The sequence below is a fragment of the Aplidium turbinatum genome, chromosome 14 (genome assembly GCF_918807975.1).
Source record: "Aplidium turbinatum chromosome 14, kaAplTurb1.1, whole genome shotgun sequence".
Classification (NCBI taxonomy): Eukaryota; Metazoa; Chordata; class Ascidiacea; order Aplousobranchia; family Polyclinidae; genus Aplidium; species Aplidium turbinatum.
The window spans coordinates 12,984,587-13,003,048 of record NC_137485.1 but is presented as its reverse complement, the minus strand read 5'-3'; the positions used below and the strand labels follow the sequence as shown (position 1 = coordinate 13,003,048).

Sequence of the window (18,462 nt, the reverse complement as noted above, 5' to 3'; positions counted from 1 at the left end):
AAGCATACTATTTTTAGCTCGTATCAGCTGTGTAGTTTTGAGTATGGAACGTGGCCTAGGAAAATAGTGGTATGGTAGAAAAACACGGCTCACACACATTGTTTTGAAATCGCAAAGTTGTTTTTCAAGTCTTTTGCGCTGTCTGGTAAAATAATTATATTGCAATGTTCTTCAACTGAACGAAACTGCACAAATGAAATTATGCACTGCATTTCACAACAGTAGGCTACTTTTTTTCAGCAATATAAAAAAAATTCTCCAAAGTTTTCTGGTAAAAACTTTTGGACATGCTTTCCAACACTTCCCTCTTAAGCCGAAATAATTTATTCATGTCCATTCCTTGGAAGGCCAGTCGCCGACGGATGACATCAAAAGCATTTAAACTTCTTAAATGTGATTATTCCTTTTGTGTGCGCTTGTTTTGATGAAGCCCAGCTGTGCGAAAATTGGTTCTTTGTAGTGTGATGTCTAGCACATAAGATTATGGCTGGGATTACAGACACTTGTCTTTGTTTTGAGCACATGCGTCTGTCTCACCTTTGCTTCATTTTGCCTTTGAACATTGCAGACAATAATGCGAAGCAAAAAAGAGACATTCTCTTTTCGCTAACGGGTATAATCATACGATTAAATGAATGAAGTATGCAAACTAGAAGCAAATCCTGATGCTTTTATCCGACTTATTCTTTTAAGCAGTATGCGCTTAACCGATGTTTTTACTTAACATCAGATTGGATTTGGTTTGGGATTTCAGGTTTTGATTCCAATAAACGATTGATACGTTTAAGCAGTATACTATTAACCGATTTCGTCTGTAGTTGTCAAATAATTTTTTTTATTTGTAATCAAGGCACTAATGATGCTGTACAGCTGTAGTGCGAAATGCAGTGATGTACGCGCATTAGGGTGGCTCTTAAAATTGAGTTTTTGAATTTTGCTTGGGACACCCTTTCAAATGGTGAGGTTGTCAGAAAAAATAACTCTTGCAAATTTTTTTTTAATTTGAAGTTGATTTAGGGGTGGCCCTCCCCCCCTAAAGTTCTGTGCCCTCCCTCGAAATACCAAATCTGCGTATCTCGAAAACCACTTGAGCTAGAGATACGATTTTTGTGTTAAAAGATGCAGAAAACATGGTTTTCTATCTGCTTTCTGAACATTGAATGCATCTATCTTGAGTAGAAAAGCAGTTATTTAGAAAAAAACGCATTTGACAAAATCTTGATTTTACAACCTTTTTTGTGACCACGAAACCGTCTATAAAATTTCGTTTTTTTTCTTAATTTTTGCACCTTAGAGGGAACACTGGTAACGATGTTCATTTCAAAATGTAATTCTGGTCAGTACTGCAAGAAGCGATATTATCGACAATATTTTACATATTGCCTTGCGTATTGTGACAGGATGTCTGCGACCTACACCATCGGACAATTTCCCTGTCCTTGCAGGCAACCAACCAGCTGAGTTTTGTCGCGAAGAAGCCATCCTGTCTCTTTCTCTGCACTACGAACCCCAACCACTTGCTCCACTCAAGTCTCTACAAGTCTGTGAGCGAGCAATCGAGCATCCTCGGCAACTGAAATCGAGACACCCATTTGTATGTGACGCACAACTCCTGATGAAAACCGCTGAAAACCAATCCATCAGCGCGGCTACCTGGGAGGACAACAAATGGAGCTCAGAGTAGAAGAAGAACTCCTCAAGGCTCTAAAGTTTTATCTCTGACACCAGCCCCCATCCAACCAGAATGCATAGTTTGCCAAGGAAGGCCTGGGTGTGGCACAACCGCCTGCGTACTAGGCTACTGGAGTGAGACTATTCCGTTCAAACATGCACAAATGGGGGATGGCTCCATCCACAATCTGTGAGTGCGGCATAGAGGAACAAACCACAGACCACACCATCTGTAACTGCGCCAAATGGTGTGCGTGGTCTGCTTGAACTGGATGACGAATCAATGCAATTGCTGCTCGACACCTGCTCAAGCATCTAAACCGCATCGGCACTGCCCAAGGGTGGTAAAAGACAGAGCCCCTTGACCCCTGGAGTAACAAAGAAGGTTTAAACGAAGAAGAATCGACAATATTGTTCTTGTTGGAATTTGGATTCAACAGTTTCCTGTGCTCAGTAACAACTTGCAAAAGAAACTGAAGTTGGTACTCATCATCAGTTGGGAGTTTGTTAAAATCCGGGATTAGACTTAGAGCAACTCCTCTACTCTGCTCTGTCATTGACTACTGAAAGTCCCTTCGCCATGTGTAAAGCTTGAATAAATGCACCATCTTCAGTCCAATGAGCAGGATCCTTTGAAAGTATAATTATTGCTTCATCTTCAGTTCTTCACCCAACAGCTGAAGCCATTTTGAATTAGAGGTGCAATACTGTTCTAGACCCTTGTTGCTAAGAAACGCATCTACAGTACTTTGATGCTTCGTCTCCATGGTGGACGTTCTGCTGTTTCACTTAACATGGTTGCCACCATTAGCTTTTTACTTTCCACAGACAATCGAGAGTCAAACAAGGCTAGTTCAACCATTTCTTCGGACAGATACCATAAATGCAGACCAAGCTTTTTGCATAAATCGCCTTCGCCATGCAACAAGTGCGATGCATAGCACCTGAAGCTTGAAAGCGGATTCTACGCTCAAGAGTTTCTCCAAGGAATATGACAAAAAACGGGCATTTTAGCTATGCATGAATGCATAAAAGTTTAGAAATACTTATTTCGTTTATTGCTTTACCAGTTTTACAGGTTAGTTTATGAACTTTGTTTATTGAATAGCTTGGGCCACAATACTTGTTTAGCACTGTTTTGTGCTAGAATACCGAAAACAGGTTTTTTCTAATAACTGCTTTTCTACTCAAGATAGACGCAATCACTGTTCAGAAAGCAGATAGGAAATCATGCTTTCTGCATCTTTTGACACAAAAACCGTATCTCTAGCTCAAGCACTTTTTGAGATATGCAGATTTGGTATTTGGGAGGAGGGCGCAAAACTTTAGGGGGGGAGGGCCACCTCTAAATCAATTTCAAATTCAAAAATTTTTTGCAAGAGTTATTTTTTCTGACAACCTCACCTTTTCAAAGGGTGTCCCACACAAAATTCAAATTTTTTTCATTTTTTGCCAAATAAGAGCCACCCTAACGCGCATACAAAAAATATTGACGCCGTATGTGTCAACGTAACTTGTAAAAAAAGTTGGCGGCGTTAGCGTCAGCGCATACACTAGCGTAAACTAATTTTGTTTGCTAGGTGCCAAACATTCACACGGTTCTTCAGTCTTCACTGCGTAGATTCTAACGATTTTTTTAAGCCTGATGCTGCGAGTTAGTTGTGGCAATATCGAATTACACGAGCTTTCGGAACACAGTTCCCTAGTCATGACGTATACGTGGCGTATACGTACATCTCTGGCGAAATGCATATGTCATAAGTAGCTGCTGCTGATTCTCCATCCATTTTTAATAATAAAATACTAAATTATATAGGTCACCACCATTCCGAACGGCTAAACCTTCGCTATCGTCGCCCACTTCGACCGTCGCCTACATGGTCTTGCCCAAGAGGGTTTCGCCCAAATGTCGGGTACCATGTAAACATTTCATTTTAGTATGTCTTTTGTTTACTATGAAGGTTGTGCTCTGACTTATATGATGACTTGCACTAACTGATATGATGTCTCCAAGGTGTTTTTTATGTGGTTGCTTTATTGTACCACTATGCGATTACAATGTACCTTGCAGCACTTTTTGTAATGTGCTTATATGATACGATACCGGTATATTTTAGGTAGCGATTGCATGTCCTAGTGGTAAGAACATCTGCATGATGTTTGTAAGGATGTGAGTTTGACAATGCTTCAGAGCAGGCGGCTGTGTCTCGGCAAAGACACCTAAGGGCATACCTAAATGTGGGAAGCAGCCCACTCGAAGACTAATATTTTCCTTTGCTGTTGTATAGCAATAGCATTCTTGATCATTTATGGTTGTACTGTATATTGTTGCAATAAAAACTGATTATCATTATTTATTATTAGGTAGTATTTGACTCTGTTTTCTTAGTGTTTGTTTGCTGTTTATGGTTCCTTTAGGTAGGCTAGTATTCATTTTTATATTTGCTGTAAATTTATGTAATTTTAATTCAATTAGGAAAGGTGAAAAAGCAATATTGTGCTTGCATTACCGTTATAAAAAACAGAAAATTTGTGATGGCCTATGGACTCTTTTCAATACAATGAAAACTGCAAAATATCCTTCACACTAGACATGTACCGATACCAATATTTTGGCCGATACCGATATTTTGGCCGATGCTTTAGTGTTACAAAAAGAAGCAACTTTGGTATTTGCAAGGAATTATATCAAATGCTAAGTTTTACCTTATTTGCATACAACTATTGAAAAAAGCGTTATTTTACTTTTTATTGTCATTTAGTGCCTTGAAAACTGTAAACTTGTGCAATGTTTCATAGTATTTGCTCATTCAAAAAGCTTTTGAAACACATTGTTTGGAAGTTTTCTTTATTTATTGGAAGTTTTCTTATGACATTTCTTTACATTTTTTGACAATGAACATGTGTGATGTTATGTAGGCTGGATCCTAACAGATGTTCTGCTAGTATCTATATTTAGTCATATTAATCAGAATAAGTATATTAAAATGGCTGATGGCGATGACGTACCTGTAGAGAAACTGAAGGAACTTGAAGTTGGTGGTGATGACGAAGTCACTCCAGGGTATAAAGCTCCTGCAAAAGTTGATTTAAAAACCATTCAAGATTTGGATGCGGATGATGAAAGTCTTCAAAAGTACAAACAAGATCTATTGAAAGGAGCTGAAGGTTTGATTTTATTATTTTTCACGAGATTACTGATATAGGCCTACTAATATTTTGCCAATATGCTGAGTGATAGCAATAATGTTGTTATCACTTTTTTTGGTTGATACTGATATTTTTAGGCTACGGTACTGTTTCTTCAGTGTCGCAAGAAACAACTTCTTCAAACGCCAAGGGCCCAAGGCTGATTTTGATCACACAAAACTGTTCAAAGCGGTTTCATAATATTTATAGTTGTTACATTTCATTGTTGCTTAGTTGTTTTGTGATATAATAATCACAACAAAGAAACCCGCGCTGCAATAAAGCATTTTCCAAATTAAACTAAAAGCTCACTTAGACATTCAGAATATCATTGCTGGAAGTAACAAAACTGAAGGACAATTGTTCAAACATTTTTCATATCACTATCAGCAACGATTTTTGGCTATGTACAATTAATTGTACAATGTACATTGTACAATATAATGATTATTATATACTCCTTGATTGTTTGATGTTTAATGTTTTTGTCAATAATAATATAGAATAGGATACTATAAAAAATACTTGCAAATCAAATTTCACAAGGGCTCTCTGAGTTATGAGTTTGTGGTATCATAGGCTATTGACAGAAAGGTTACTAGTCAGAAATATTTTGTTTGGCAAACAGTATGAGTCCACTATGGTCTGCATTTCGGAGAAATCCCAGCTGGGAGAAAGCTTTTTTCGGTGAATTCTAAAATTCCACACTGGCATATATGTGATATCAAAGGAATTAGCTTATATTATACATATTAGTCTCTAAATCTCTAAACGTCTCTAAATGACATACATCAGTATTATGTCAACAAAACATTTATCCACTAGAGCTGGGAACACTTGAATTTGAATTCCATACAGAAAAATGCTATTAAAGATCACATTTTTTCATGTACAGAATGCAAAAACAACATTTCTATCAAACAATTTGAGATTACGTCCAGAGGCAAGTTTGAGTATCAAACCAAAATCTTAGAAGCCTTGTACATAAAACGTAACAATCCACCTTTGAACAGACAATTGTATGCTTATTGCTTGCGGCTCATCTTTCTTGCTCTCTGTATTAAAAACAAGTTTTATATAATTAGTTTTTTCACACCTTGCCTTTCTATCACATCATGTGATCTGTTCAACACCTTTTGATACAGTTACCTTTGATTCTCGTAGAGATTTGAGTTTGAGCATTGTCAGAAGTACTGTGCAGTTTTTGTTTCTTCCTGTTTATACTGTAGTTTTAGTAAACCATTGTATTTTATTCAGATGTAGTTCAATTGTATATATGTTGTTCCTGAAGAGGACGTCTTGTAATGTAGAAAACGTTCGATATTTAATTTGTTGCATAGTTTTGTGTTTCTATAAATGTAATAAACTTGAAGATGTTAAACTTGATTACGTTGCTTTGCTTCGTATGCCTATGGTTCAACAAGACAAACTCTCTACCGAAGCTCTATAAATCTATTATTGCAGATCAACTTGATGAAGGAGGAAACAATGTTTTGGTCAAAAAGTTAACCGTGTTGGTAGAGGGAAGAGATGATATAATACTTGATCTTACTGGTAAAATTTACTTTGTTTGCTTACAAATTATTTTAGTTTACTGTTTTTATGTAAGAAAATACCGTGGTTACTAAAGTAGTGTTTGTTGGTCCACAAAACAGCTGTCAAGATAAGTTGTGTGTAGGTAAAACTAATCATTACCAAAACAGTTTTCATCTCCCTTGGGTAAAAAGAATCTTATCCAGTGACTAGAATTACGTTGCATCATGCTTATAGTGATAGCCAGATCTCTGCTCTCAATTATTGATGATAACATACTCGCCGGCTTCCGGGTGGGTCTGGGCATAGGCGTCATTTCAGGGGTGCGAAGGGTAACAACATAAATGCGAGAGCACCCCTGGGTCCTGGTTTGCATACAAAATACACCGATTCAAATGGAAATTTGCATTGCTAAATAACGTTTTTTTTTTCTTTCTTGAAAGTCGTTTCACCAAAGCGCAATATTTTCAGTGTTTTACATTTGTGTGTGGCACGCAGCGCCGCACATGTCAAGGGCAGACATTATTGTACTATTGCGTAACAATTAAGCACAAACACGCGCACTGCATCAAGAAGTGCCGTTCGAGAGAAAACAATTTGTCTGGCTCGAAGAAAATTGCTGTTTTCTACTCAAACGTCTACAAAAACATTCTGCAAACGGCGTCAGATGCAATCGTTAGCCGTTTCCCTTGTTCATCATACCGAATGGCAGACTTGCTACGAGAGCTGCTAGAGAATCCCACAATGAAAGACGACGAAATTGCTGTTTTCTACTCAAACGTCTACAAAAACATTCTGCAAACGGCGTCAGATGCAATCGTTAGCCGTTTCCCTTCTTCATCATACCGAATGGCAGACTTGCTACGAGAGCTGCTAGAGAATCCCACAATGAAAGAAGCCGATGTTACGAAAGTAAGCCAATTTTATGATGGTGACTGGGAACGCAAGGATTTGCTGCGTGAACGCAAACAGTGGTTCGCTTGTTGCAAACGTGACGGTGATGTTGTGACAGTGAATACGCTACGTCAGAAATTCATTGCACAGCCGTCAATGGTCGATATAATGCCAAATATAGATGCAGCTTTGGTAACTTACATTGTTATGCCGACTTCTTCCTGTGAAGCCGAACGTTCCTTTTCGTTATTACGACGCTTGAAGACCTACCTTCGCAGCACTCAAACGCAACAACGACTGAACAATTTGGCCGTTATAGGTAGTCATCGCGAATTGGCGGAGAAATTAAACATGGAAGAACTTGTCACGGAGTTTGTTTCCAAGACAACGACCCGCAGAAACAAATTTGGATGTGATGAATTTATAGCAAGCCGCATTATAAGGCAGACGTGAACAAATTAAAGTCGAATATATTTCAATATTCAATGTAAGATCACTTTCGCCTCGCATGTAATACTTGTTTTCATTTCTATCTGATCGTTTGACACACCGCTGCAGTCTATTCGATTACACATACGGCAAAATTATCTTTTATGTTGATTCGACGTTTCATGACGTAGGCTAAACATGGTTGAATTTACTATTAGATTGAGTCATTTGTTTTAACATTTTCCATCAGTCAGGTTTTCAATTGATTAGCCTATATTGACAATTTTCATAAGATAACTTAGAGCACCCCTAATTTCGACAAATTTTTAAAAAAAATTACGCCAATGGGTCTGGGGGCGACGCCCCCCGTAAATTTATGGTTGAGGGGCAACAAAAATGGCTTAATACCAGTGGTGTTTCAAAGATAAAATACTTCGCCAAATAGATTTAGATCATTTAAACAGACTTTAAGAATGCCGAAAGTGAAAAACAGCCTACCGTACCGTTGTTCTGGCCCGCAAAACAGCTGATCGTACGGCTTTTTCTGGAACGTGAATTCCTACTGAGATGCGCACGCTCGCACACTGCTTTTCTTCCTGCGCGTGAGGAGCAACTTCAAAGTCAAAACGCGTGGTGGTGAAAAAGCGAATGCGAGGTTGAATGTTTATTCTCATTTTACGAGTTATCCAAAGGTCCGTTAGATTTTCTGTGACTTCAAACATGAAATCGATTTTAGCAAACTTTATACGACTCAACGAACAATTACGTGAATACTGTAGCCTCCAGCTTAAAGAAAAAATGCATTTTTCAAAACTGTCATCCGTGTTTTGCTTTAATAAGCACTGTATTGATGTATATATATATTTTTACAATATGTACAATGTACATCAACAATTATGAGAAAACTGCACTATTCCATAGAAGACTAGCCACTCCCACTAACAGAAGAGAAAACACTTCGCCGTTATTAACGCTTTGAAAGTAACAAATTAGTTATTAGCAAAAGAAGTAAAACAAGGTAATAAAACTGATAGCGGGTTTCCACTCTGCTTGAGATCATGATTTTTAGCGTTTTATTTCGATAATGTCACTGTCTTGATCGTTGTTATTCACTCGCACGAAAAGGAAATAAATCGGCTTGTTTTCCAACTGTTCCAATTATGAGCTAACAATATCAAATTTTTAAGACTAGGCGTACTGCATGCGTAAAACTAATCGTTTCAAGCAGCGGTTCTAATAGATTTGGTTTGCGACCTAGGTGTCAATACAAACAAGACAGTAAGCTATTTTACTATTTTAATTGAGTAAAATAGCGTTATGGTTATGACGTCATCAGCTTTCTCGCCCCCCAAGGTTTTTTGAAAAGTCGGCGCCTATGGATAATAATATGTGTATTGTGTGTGAAGAGATTATGTATGAGTTGTGGCATGAAGAGAAAGAAGTTTCACAATTATGTGGACTGTTGTTTGCATTGTGTCCATTTTTGAGTGATGTATGATTGATGCCATGATCATGAGATAAATTTTGCAATACTGTAGACTACTGACAAATCAAAAACTGTTAGCACACCTGCTTTCTATTTGCTCATTTATGACAAGATGCTCCCAATGCAGACAGTTTTGATACAACGGCCATTAGAAACTGGCTGGCGTTTACCCAGTCACTCTAAAATGCTGTGGTCAATCATGAGATGCCATTGTACTATGAGATGGGTAAGTAACCACCACATCTGGTTTTATAATACAAAAACTGGAAAAAAGCAATATAATGGTTTCTTCAAAATTAACTTAGCTCTTTCTACATATTGTGATATGTAGAAAGAAAGTCTACATGACTCTTTAAGACTTTTTCTAACCTTTTCAAATGGGTTTTTGTGTTCAGGTGATTTGAGTAAACTTAAAAGCAAACCTGTGAAATTAAAGGAAGGAACAACTTATAAACTGAAAATTTCTTTCCGAGTAAGTTATATTTATATTTTTGTGCAACGTTTATGCTCTTTTATGGTTTATGAAATAATAGATTAATAGAAATAACATGTCTGGTAGACTAGAATTATATTTCCTCTCAAAAATAATATGTATTGTATATATACAGTATATATAACTATTGTACTTTGTGGTATAACTTGGAAATCTGCCATTTGAAAATATAATTATGATTTAAAAGTTTATAGTTACTGTAAATTGAGTATTTTCTCAAAAATTGTGACATTATGTTGTAAATGTAATGATCTATAAAAATTTTCTACTACCATTCTACCAATCTTTTTTTTTGGTGGGTTGACATTGAGGCATTCGCCTACACAACCCACAAAAAATTATTAAAAAAGTATTTCACGAAAGTTGCAATAGGAATTTCTTTTTTACTTTCTTCTATACCCACTTTACCCTATTTTATGGGTGTATGAGCTATTTTCCTTTCCAAATAACTAACACAAAATCATATCCTCCATTTCGTCTTTTAATGTGATAAAGTGGGTACACAACCATGTATAGAAAAAATTAACAAACTGTGATAACACAAAACCATGCTCTTGTTTGTACAAATATGCCTACTAAATAATGTTTTGTGAATTTTTCAAAAATCCCTTAAAAACAACCGAACAACAACTCATCTGAACTTATGACTCACACATTTAAAATAAACAATCAATTCCAAAGTACACAGCAAATATGTTCCTCAGGCAAAGAAAAGCAATGAAAATCAAGCAGGCCTAAAACAAATTAAACAGTTTTTTGCATTCGGGCAAGAGCATCACCACTCACCAAGAAAATTGATCTTCAGTAAGTCAGTCTCAGCAAATTCCTCAAATTCTCTTAAAAGTTTTCGATCTCCATATGGTGGTTAACTGCCACCTAGTCCAACATCTTCAGTTCAATACGGTGCTGGTGTGATACCTTCCATTTTTGTTTGTACTCCAAGTTCATTTCTGTTATGTCCACTATTCATTACACACGCTCCGTTTTCTTCCTCAGAATCTGACTGGCCATAAAAAATCTTTTCTTGGTTTCAAAGTACTTTTTATTAAATGAAAACCTCTTTTCTCGACTCATTTCTACATCTTTCTGTGAGAGTGTTTACTGTTCAGTCTTAACCTCTGTCAACTTTCAGGTGACGTTAAAACTTCTCCAACCTTTTCTTGTATTTTTCTACGCTTCTTTGTGCTGTTTTTTTAAAGCTTCTACTACAGCTGGAGAAATAACTGTTGAAATTGTTCATAAACTTTTAACTTGCAGGCTGGAAAGCCTTGCTGCTGTTCACTTGAGAGCATATTTAAAGAGAGAAATAATTTTGTATGTCACATGGTTTATAGTTCTAAAATCATGTGTACCGCCGTACCGGTATATCCTTTTTACTCCAGACCAAAATCTACTTCTACTTCTACCACTTTATCCAAAATTCTTTTGTTTCATGTAAAAAATATGCACAGTAGTAAAATAAGTAATTACTAATTCCAATGGTAAATGGTGGTCCCATTCATTGCCAACAAGCTGACACGGCAACCTTCACAAAATATTCTAAAAACATTAAAATTTTGGGAAGTTTAAAATGTATACTTATTTTTGCTTTCTTACTACAAGAAAATGTGAACTTTAAAACACCTTAAAACACCCAAAAATATTTGCTGAGATTTGAGTCACACTTAGGCTCCTTTGACAAGACTTAAATGTTTGCCAAATCTTCCAAAAACATATTTTCAAAGTATCTGGTTACTTAAGTTTTTTTTGAAATATACCCACTTTTCCCCAGACCCTACTTTACTGCACCCCACCCTACAGCACATTTTTTCAATTACTGTATTTGTAATCAAAAACCCTTTTACAGGTGCAGCGGGATATCGTTTCAGGCTTACGATTTTTTAATGTAATCACAAGAAAAGGCATTAAAGGTTAGTGTGGACTGCATAGTGCATAAGTATTATATATAGATCAGGGTTGAGAAAAACCCAAGTTTTATTAAAAAAGCCCAACCCGCATGTTTTTGTTTTTTTAAAAACCCGGGATTTTTTGGGTTTTATTTAATAAAGATGCAAAAAAGGTAGATTCATGCTTATTTCACTTCAAATACTACTTTTTACCAATGAAGTGCCTCTCACAGTACATGCTGGCATAACTCAATAAAATAATGCACTAGGGCTGTTTAATTATGAGGCCTTCTTGCATAAATGAGTTTTAATGTAGTACAAAGTGGCATTACTTGAGTTTTGTGTACAGAAATATCCACTGTGTTTTCAATTTATCCTTAGAAATTTCCTTCACAATCACATCTTTAAGTCCTAATTTGAAGTTTGTTTTAAGTACCTTGTAGTACTTTGGTTCATTTTTTCAATTTTCTGATAAAAATTGGACAAATATGATGCTCTGGGTTTTTATGGGTTTTTTTGGTTTTTTTAAGTGGGTTTTTTCAAAAAAAACCTACCTGTTTTTTTTTGGCTAAGGATAAAATACCGACAACCCTGGTATAGATACACCTTCGTCTACTATTGTATGTATTAAAGGTAATTCGTAATTGCAGTATCTATTCTTATTTATCATTATTTTATTATTATTTTATGAAAAATGTAGTTGAAGTAGACCATCAAAAAGGTGCTTTTGACTGCACTACGTGAGACCAGGGGATAAGTTGCTAGGGTAGGTTATTGTATTCCCTTTAATTTATTGATTAATAAGTAGTTTGATGGCTGTAATTAAATGAATTACTGCCAGTGCCCCAGTGCTATAAATATGTCATTGAAATTTAAGTTACTGAAAGTATTGAAGCTTAGATTTACTTGAGCTGTTTCGAAACTTAGTGTTGCATGGGTAGGACCCCAATTTTCTTCTGTTTTATTCATGTTTGTATTTGAGCCTGAACAGTGAACATGCTTAGAACTCTGTAAAATGATTGACAACTTGAACGTTCTGCTACATAGAAATATTTTACTGCGTGTAAAAGTACACTGTACAAATTCTTATATTGTTTATTTTGTGGTTATGATTTATGACAATTCGCCATGTGGCAACATTACATGAGATTATCACGAGTATCATTGTGCGAATATTTCTTAGATTCACTGAAACTGCAACAACCCTCCCTTGTCTGCTCTACCCTTCATTAGTGTGTCAAAAGTATTTTCAATTGAAATTCTGGTAGCAGTCATTTTCATCAAATTTTTACACACGTTTCACAAGCCACGTTTGTCTAATTCAGTGGTTCTCAACCTTTTGGTCTTGGCGGACCCCGTTTGGTGCCTTCAAAGCGGTTGTGGACTGGACCCCTTAAAAAAAAATTATCTGAAATTCTGGTGTATCTCCTTCCGGAATTAAGTGTTTCATAAGTTTCGAATCGAAACTTAGAAGAATTCGCTGAACTCGCGACCCACTTATGACGATTGACGACATTATCGAAGTTCTGTTATAAGCTAGAAGTTGGCACACAGGATCAAAAATCGGCAAGCTATATGTTGATTTAACGTTTTTCGATAAATTTTATCAAAATTTAATAGAGTTTTTGCGACCGTTAGACTGTTGACTAAAGTTTGCGTAATTTGTAAGTTAAGCATTGGTTAACAATCCGCTGTCTCAAAAGATTTAAGTTGAACAATGAACATAGCCAGCATCGCGTTGTTAAAAGATTTAACTCATTTATATGATTTTTTTTAGTTAGAAACTAGACCTTTGTGCGATGTCCTTTAAAATTTGAAACGACGTACCAGTGCGTTGCGACGTACAGTTTGAGAATCACTGTAGTACACAAATAAAGCACAACCAATTTTTATATTTCGTAAACTATCAATCATGCTGCAAAATCGGAAAATTTCACGGACTCCCGGTTGCGAACCCCAGGTCTAATTGGTGTTATTCCAAAGATAAATTATGAGCTAATCAACTTTCAATGAGTGTTAGTGGTTTATTGCACATTCTTTGTTTTAGCTGTTGATTTATGCGCTAGGTTTTGGTTTACCACTAGCAGTTTTTCTTTGATTTGCAGTCGACAAAACCTCGTACATGGTTGGTAGTTACGGACCGAAGGCGGCTTTGCAGGAATACACGGCACCAGCTGAAGAAGCGCCGAAGGGAATGATAGCCCGGGGCCATTATATTGTCAACAGCAAATTTACCGACGACGACAAAAACAGCATCTTGGAATGGCAGTGGTCTTTCGATATCACTAAAGACTGGTAACTGTCATATTACGAACTGCATGCTTTTATGAAGACTATTGTATAGTAAGAGAACGCAGCTATTATTATCCAAGATGCAAATAGAAGCATTATTTTATTTCTGCGCAACAATTTGTTTCAGACTTAGTCTTTGCTGTTTCCACGTTCAAGCAATGCAGTATTTTGCAAAGAATGCCACAGGTTTTTGGCCATCGTCAATTTGTTATACCCCCTCTCGATCAGCGTTTTTTGTCTTGATATTAGCCATTACAATGAATCATTTACCGTTCCATCATGATTCATAATAATATGCGTGTTTTTGTACCGTGGTAGACACATTTAATAACACCAACTTCACCAAGTGGCTTTTTCGTTTTATTCTGAGAAACCTTATTCCCGCTTCTGTCGAAATGCACTATTTCATTGTTGAACACTCATTAAAATGATGGTTTTGTTATCATAATTAGAACGCGGCGCATACCAATGCTTTTGTTTTAACCCACTCGCAGTGTAATTTCCTTCCTGGATCTCTCAGAGCAATCACGAGTAAGAGCCGCGCCATTCGGACCGATTCATACTGCGCTGTTTTTATTACATTTCGGGCAGTGAAATCCGTTCTTTTTACATTGATTCGACGTTTGCAGACTGTGAATTAATGTACTGAGGACGGATTTCGCTCGCTGTGATTACACATGCTATGACAACATTTCCCAACTCAGGAAGCATGCCAGTTTTCACAGTGATTCACCATCAGTTGACGTGTAACCAATGTACAAGCAATGGACTTAGTCTGCATTCAACAGTGCGTCAACTATGCGTGGTATGTCAGCATTGGCTTGGCAAAATGCGTTTTTGCTGAACCATTCTTATGCCCAAATTGATGCAATATGTTTTAAATCTTAGTTACCAAACGTTTGGTTAGTTTAAAAACGGCATTTTTCACTGGCCGACATGTGGTATTTGCCTTGGAAGCGTTGGAATTAATAACTGTCTTAACTTGGACTTATCATGTCGCAGGATTAAGTAGTTGAATGGCTCGAATAGTTGATGTTGCTTTCAACAAAGGTTGTTTTTACTCGTATTGGTACCGAGTTGTATTAAACTGCAGTACACAACTTTTTCGAAATGTGTAACGTGGCTATTCTTCAGACAAAGCTAAAGTTTTATCATGTGATGTTCTATCTATTCCATCATGTAATTGCCATTAATTCTGCATGCACGCTTTTACGTAGCCAATTTAATGTGTGACCGAATTTCCTAATACTATGATGAAAATGAAAACAAACTGTTTGATGGAGGCAAGAGATCTAGTTTTGAAAGGATTGGATTGCTTTCTACCTTTAGAAGTATTTTGGCAAAGAGGTGATTTTGTTGAACCATAGAAAAAATAAACCTAACAACCACACGGTATTTAACATAATATAAGAACATAAATAATAAACTAAAGATTACAAACGTTTTCGGCCATACTCATGTTACTCCTTTTCAAGAAACCAACTGACTGATGTTCTACATAAATTGAAATTACAAAACTGATCAACATACACAAAAATCGGAAAAAAACGCATAAGAATTAAACGGCAAGGCAGAGGAGAGGCAAAATCATATGGCACTTAAATGCGCAAGGAAGTGTAGCAATTAAGCGTCATGTGATTTTGCCTCTCTTTTTGTGGTTATTAAATTTTATTTGTCTACCTTTGGTTTAGAACTTTCGAGAACTGCGACATGTAACAAACATTAGAAAATACGAATAACATTCCATATTCAGCTACATTTCTCTCTCCATTTTGCTCCAAAGACGCCTGGTCTTCATTGCGAGAAATTAGGATCGTCCAGTTGTCTGCAGTGATTCCTCCATTTCTCTCATTGGCATCTTGAATTTTCAAGTTTCTTTTTTTCAGGTCACCTTTCGCAGTGATTTCCCATGTTTTCTTTGCGGACTTCCTTTTCTCACTTTTTCCTGTCACTGCCTTATTCCAAACTTGCTTTTTCAAATTGTTCTCATCCATTCGTTCAAGATTACTAACCCATCTCAGACGATGTCCACCCAAGTACTCCTCAACATCAATCTGTCCATACTACACAGTCCACTGTCTCAATTTATCATTTCTAATTTTGTCAATAATTGTCTTGGAATACATCATTTGAAACATTCTCATTTCTGTCGTTTGCATTTTCGTAATGGTATTCTCTTCATCGCCCAGCAATCGATTCCATAAACCCTTCACTCTTCTTACACACATCTTGTATATACTTCCTTTAAATCTGCTAGAAAGCATTCCGCCACAAAGTGTGCCGGATATTTGTTTAAACTTTTTCTACCCGTACGTATCCTTTCCGTCACTGCTTTGCTGGTGCAATACCCTTCTAAGATAGCAAAATTCCGTAATAACTTTTATCATCACATCCTAATTTCCCAAGCTTCTCATAAGTTTCATTAATCACAATGCCTTCACAATTCACATTTCATGCGCTCAAAACGCATCCCATTCATCAACCTTCCATGAATGTCTGAACATCTTTTGTGCACCCAATACCGTACTTGCATTTAATACACTGAATAGAGTTACTTGCTACTCTCTTGCCACATATTGCGCAAGGGTCCGTAACGTTGACTGCCTAATTAGGAGATTTTATTCATGTCTTTATTGCTTTCAATTTATTTACATTCACTTTTTAACCTTTGATTTTTTATGGCATTTTTCCATCTGACATACTTTTTTTTTACCTATTTTTTCACTGTCTCAAACACTAAATCGTCAACGAATAAAAAACCTTCCATTGTCTTTTCCCGGTCATCTGTCAGTTAAAATATTGATTAGGGAACGTTCAAATATTACGTAACGCCTTCGAGGGGGAGGGGGGGTTTATGCAAAGCGTTACGTTAGCGTTACATCGGGGGGAGGGGGTTCAAGCAAAACGTTACGTAACGCTTTCGAGTACGGAATGGTAGTTTTTTGTGCTGAATTCGTAGTGAAAAAGCGTTACATGGGGGAGGGGGGGATTGAAAAAAGCGTTACGTTGGCGTTACATGGGGGAGGGGGGGGGGTCAAAAATTCGGAAAAAAAGCGTTACGTAATATTTGAACGTTCCCTTACTATGACAAAAAGCAACGGACTGAGTACTGAAACTGGATGAACAGTTGAACACCCACTTTCACTTCAAACCACTCCGACATTTTATTTTCTAGTTTCACTGCTCTCAGCTTCCTTGTAGGCTACATCTCCATCACAGCAGCAAAAGCCCGACGCCGACACACGCCCCATCGGCCTCACACTACCAAGACAGGCATGGGTGCGCCTCAACCGTCTCCGTACGGGCGTCGGGGTTTTCCGCTCAACCATGCACCAATGGAGAATGGCCTCTTCCTCCTCCTGTGAATTTGGTGCCGAGGAACAGACTGCAGACCACATCATCAATGACTGTTCCATCTTCAAGCCACCTAACGGAGTGGAAGGTCTGTGTGTCATGGATGATGAAACCAAAGACTGGCTGCTCTCTAGTAGCCTTCCAGTGTAGTCCAGGAGCATCGTGAATCTGGGATGGGAAAAGGATAGACCCTCGGCCCCAGAGGCTCACACGACGACGACGACAGCAGCTTTTACTTCTGGTTTTATCACACCTTTCTTTCTCAATTATCATCGGCGTATGAGCAGATCTTTCCAGGCAAGATTGGAGGGCAGGAAATCATCAGCCACTCAGCAGTCTCGTCGTCCAGGACCCTCAGACCATGCGCACCGTGTGGGTTAGGCAGTGGTGGATGACATGGTCTACGGCCTGTTTCGGGGCACCACACTTGCATTCTGATGAAGGAGCCAGGCCCCACTTCTGCATGTCCGAACGAAAGCGGCCGACTCCAGTTCGCAGGCGGAATCTTTCTCAATGACGGCAACAAGACCTCAACAATCGGAAACTTCACTGTGCCAATCTCGGTGACCGGGCGGCGAAAATTTTTTTCCCACCAGATTTCTGTCTCATTTACATATTTTGGTAAAAGTTTGTATTAAAACCGTGTGAATGCAACATTTTCTCGTTGGCACGGTTGGTTCAGTGGTTTCATTCTCTGCCTACTGATCGGGAGAACGGGGGTTCGACGCCCGTCGTAGTCAAACTTTTTTTTTCTTTAAATTAATTTTTGCGGTGCACAAGAGCTTTTCAAAAAAGTAGGGTTAGGGAAAGCTTATATTTTATTATCATTGCACAATTTCATTGGCAAATAGTTATTTCGCAATCTGAATCAACCAATCTCTCAAAACACTTTCGGAAAATCTTACTTTTAGAGTGACTAGAATCAATGAGACCAAAAATCTCGTGGGAAAAAAAATTTTGCGCCCCGGGCGGCACATTCCCTATAGCTACGCCACTGCATAAAGCCTGAATTTTGCTGATATAAACTTTCTGTCGGATTCGCTCTTCAAAAAAGTAGGCTACTTACAAGTGAATGTGAATAAAACGAAAGCAATAAGAACAAAATGTACAAAACGAGTTATTGGCAGTCAATGTTATGGATCCATGCGCAATAGCCTAGGCTATGTGTCAAGAGAGTAGTGAGCAATTTCATTCAGTCGCCTTCGTATTCTAGTGCAAGAATTGGGTATTCCACG

General features: G+C 37.5%; 1 protein-coding gene across 1 annotated transcript; it reads left to right on the top strand.

Moving 5' to 3' along the window:
- Nucleotides 1–4,594: 4,594 nt before the first annotated feature.
- LOC145783425 (rho GDP-dissociation inhibitor 1-like) lies at nucleotides 4,595–15,137 on the top strand. Its single transcript, XM_082595298.1, has 5 exons — nucleotides 4,595–4,839; nucleotides 6,325–6,414; nucleotides 9,598–9,674; nucleotides 11,542–11,605; nucleotides 13,687–15,137. Exons 1-5 carry the CDS (start codon nucleotides 4,659–4,661, stop codon nucleotides 13,878–13,880), a joined length of 606 nt encoding a protein of 201 aa, XP_082451424.1. The 5' UTR covers nucleotides 4,595–4,658; the 3' UTR covers nucleotides 13,881–15,137.
- The last annotated feature ends 3,325 nt before the right edge of the window (nucleotides 15,138–18,462 follow it).

Coding starts and splice junctions, on each gene's coding strand:
- LOC145783425 (XM_082595298.1), top strand. CDS start 4,659: ATGGCTGATGGCGATGACGTACCTGTAGAGAAACTGAAGGAACTTGAA. Junction 4,840..6,324: donor TCTATTGAAAGGAGCTGAAG/GTTTGATTTTAT, acceptor CTATTATTGCAG/ATCAACTTGATGAAGGAGGA. Junction 9,675..11,541: donor AACTGAAAATTTCTTTCCGA/GTAAGTTATATT, acceptor ACCCTTTTACAG/GTGCAGCGGGATATCGTTTC.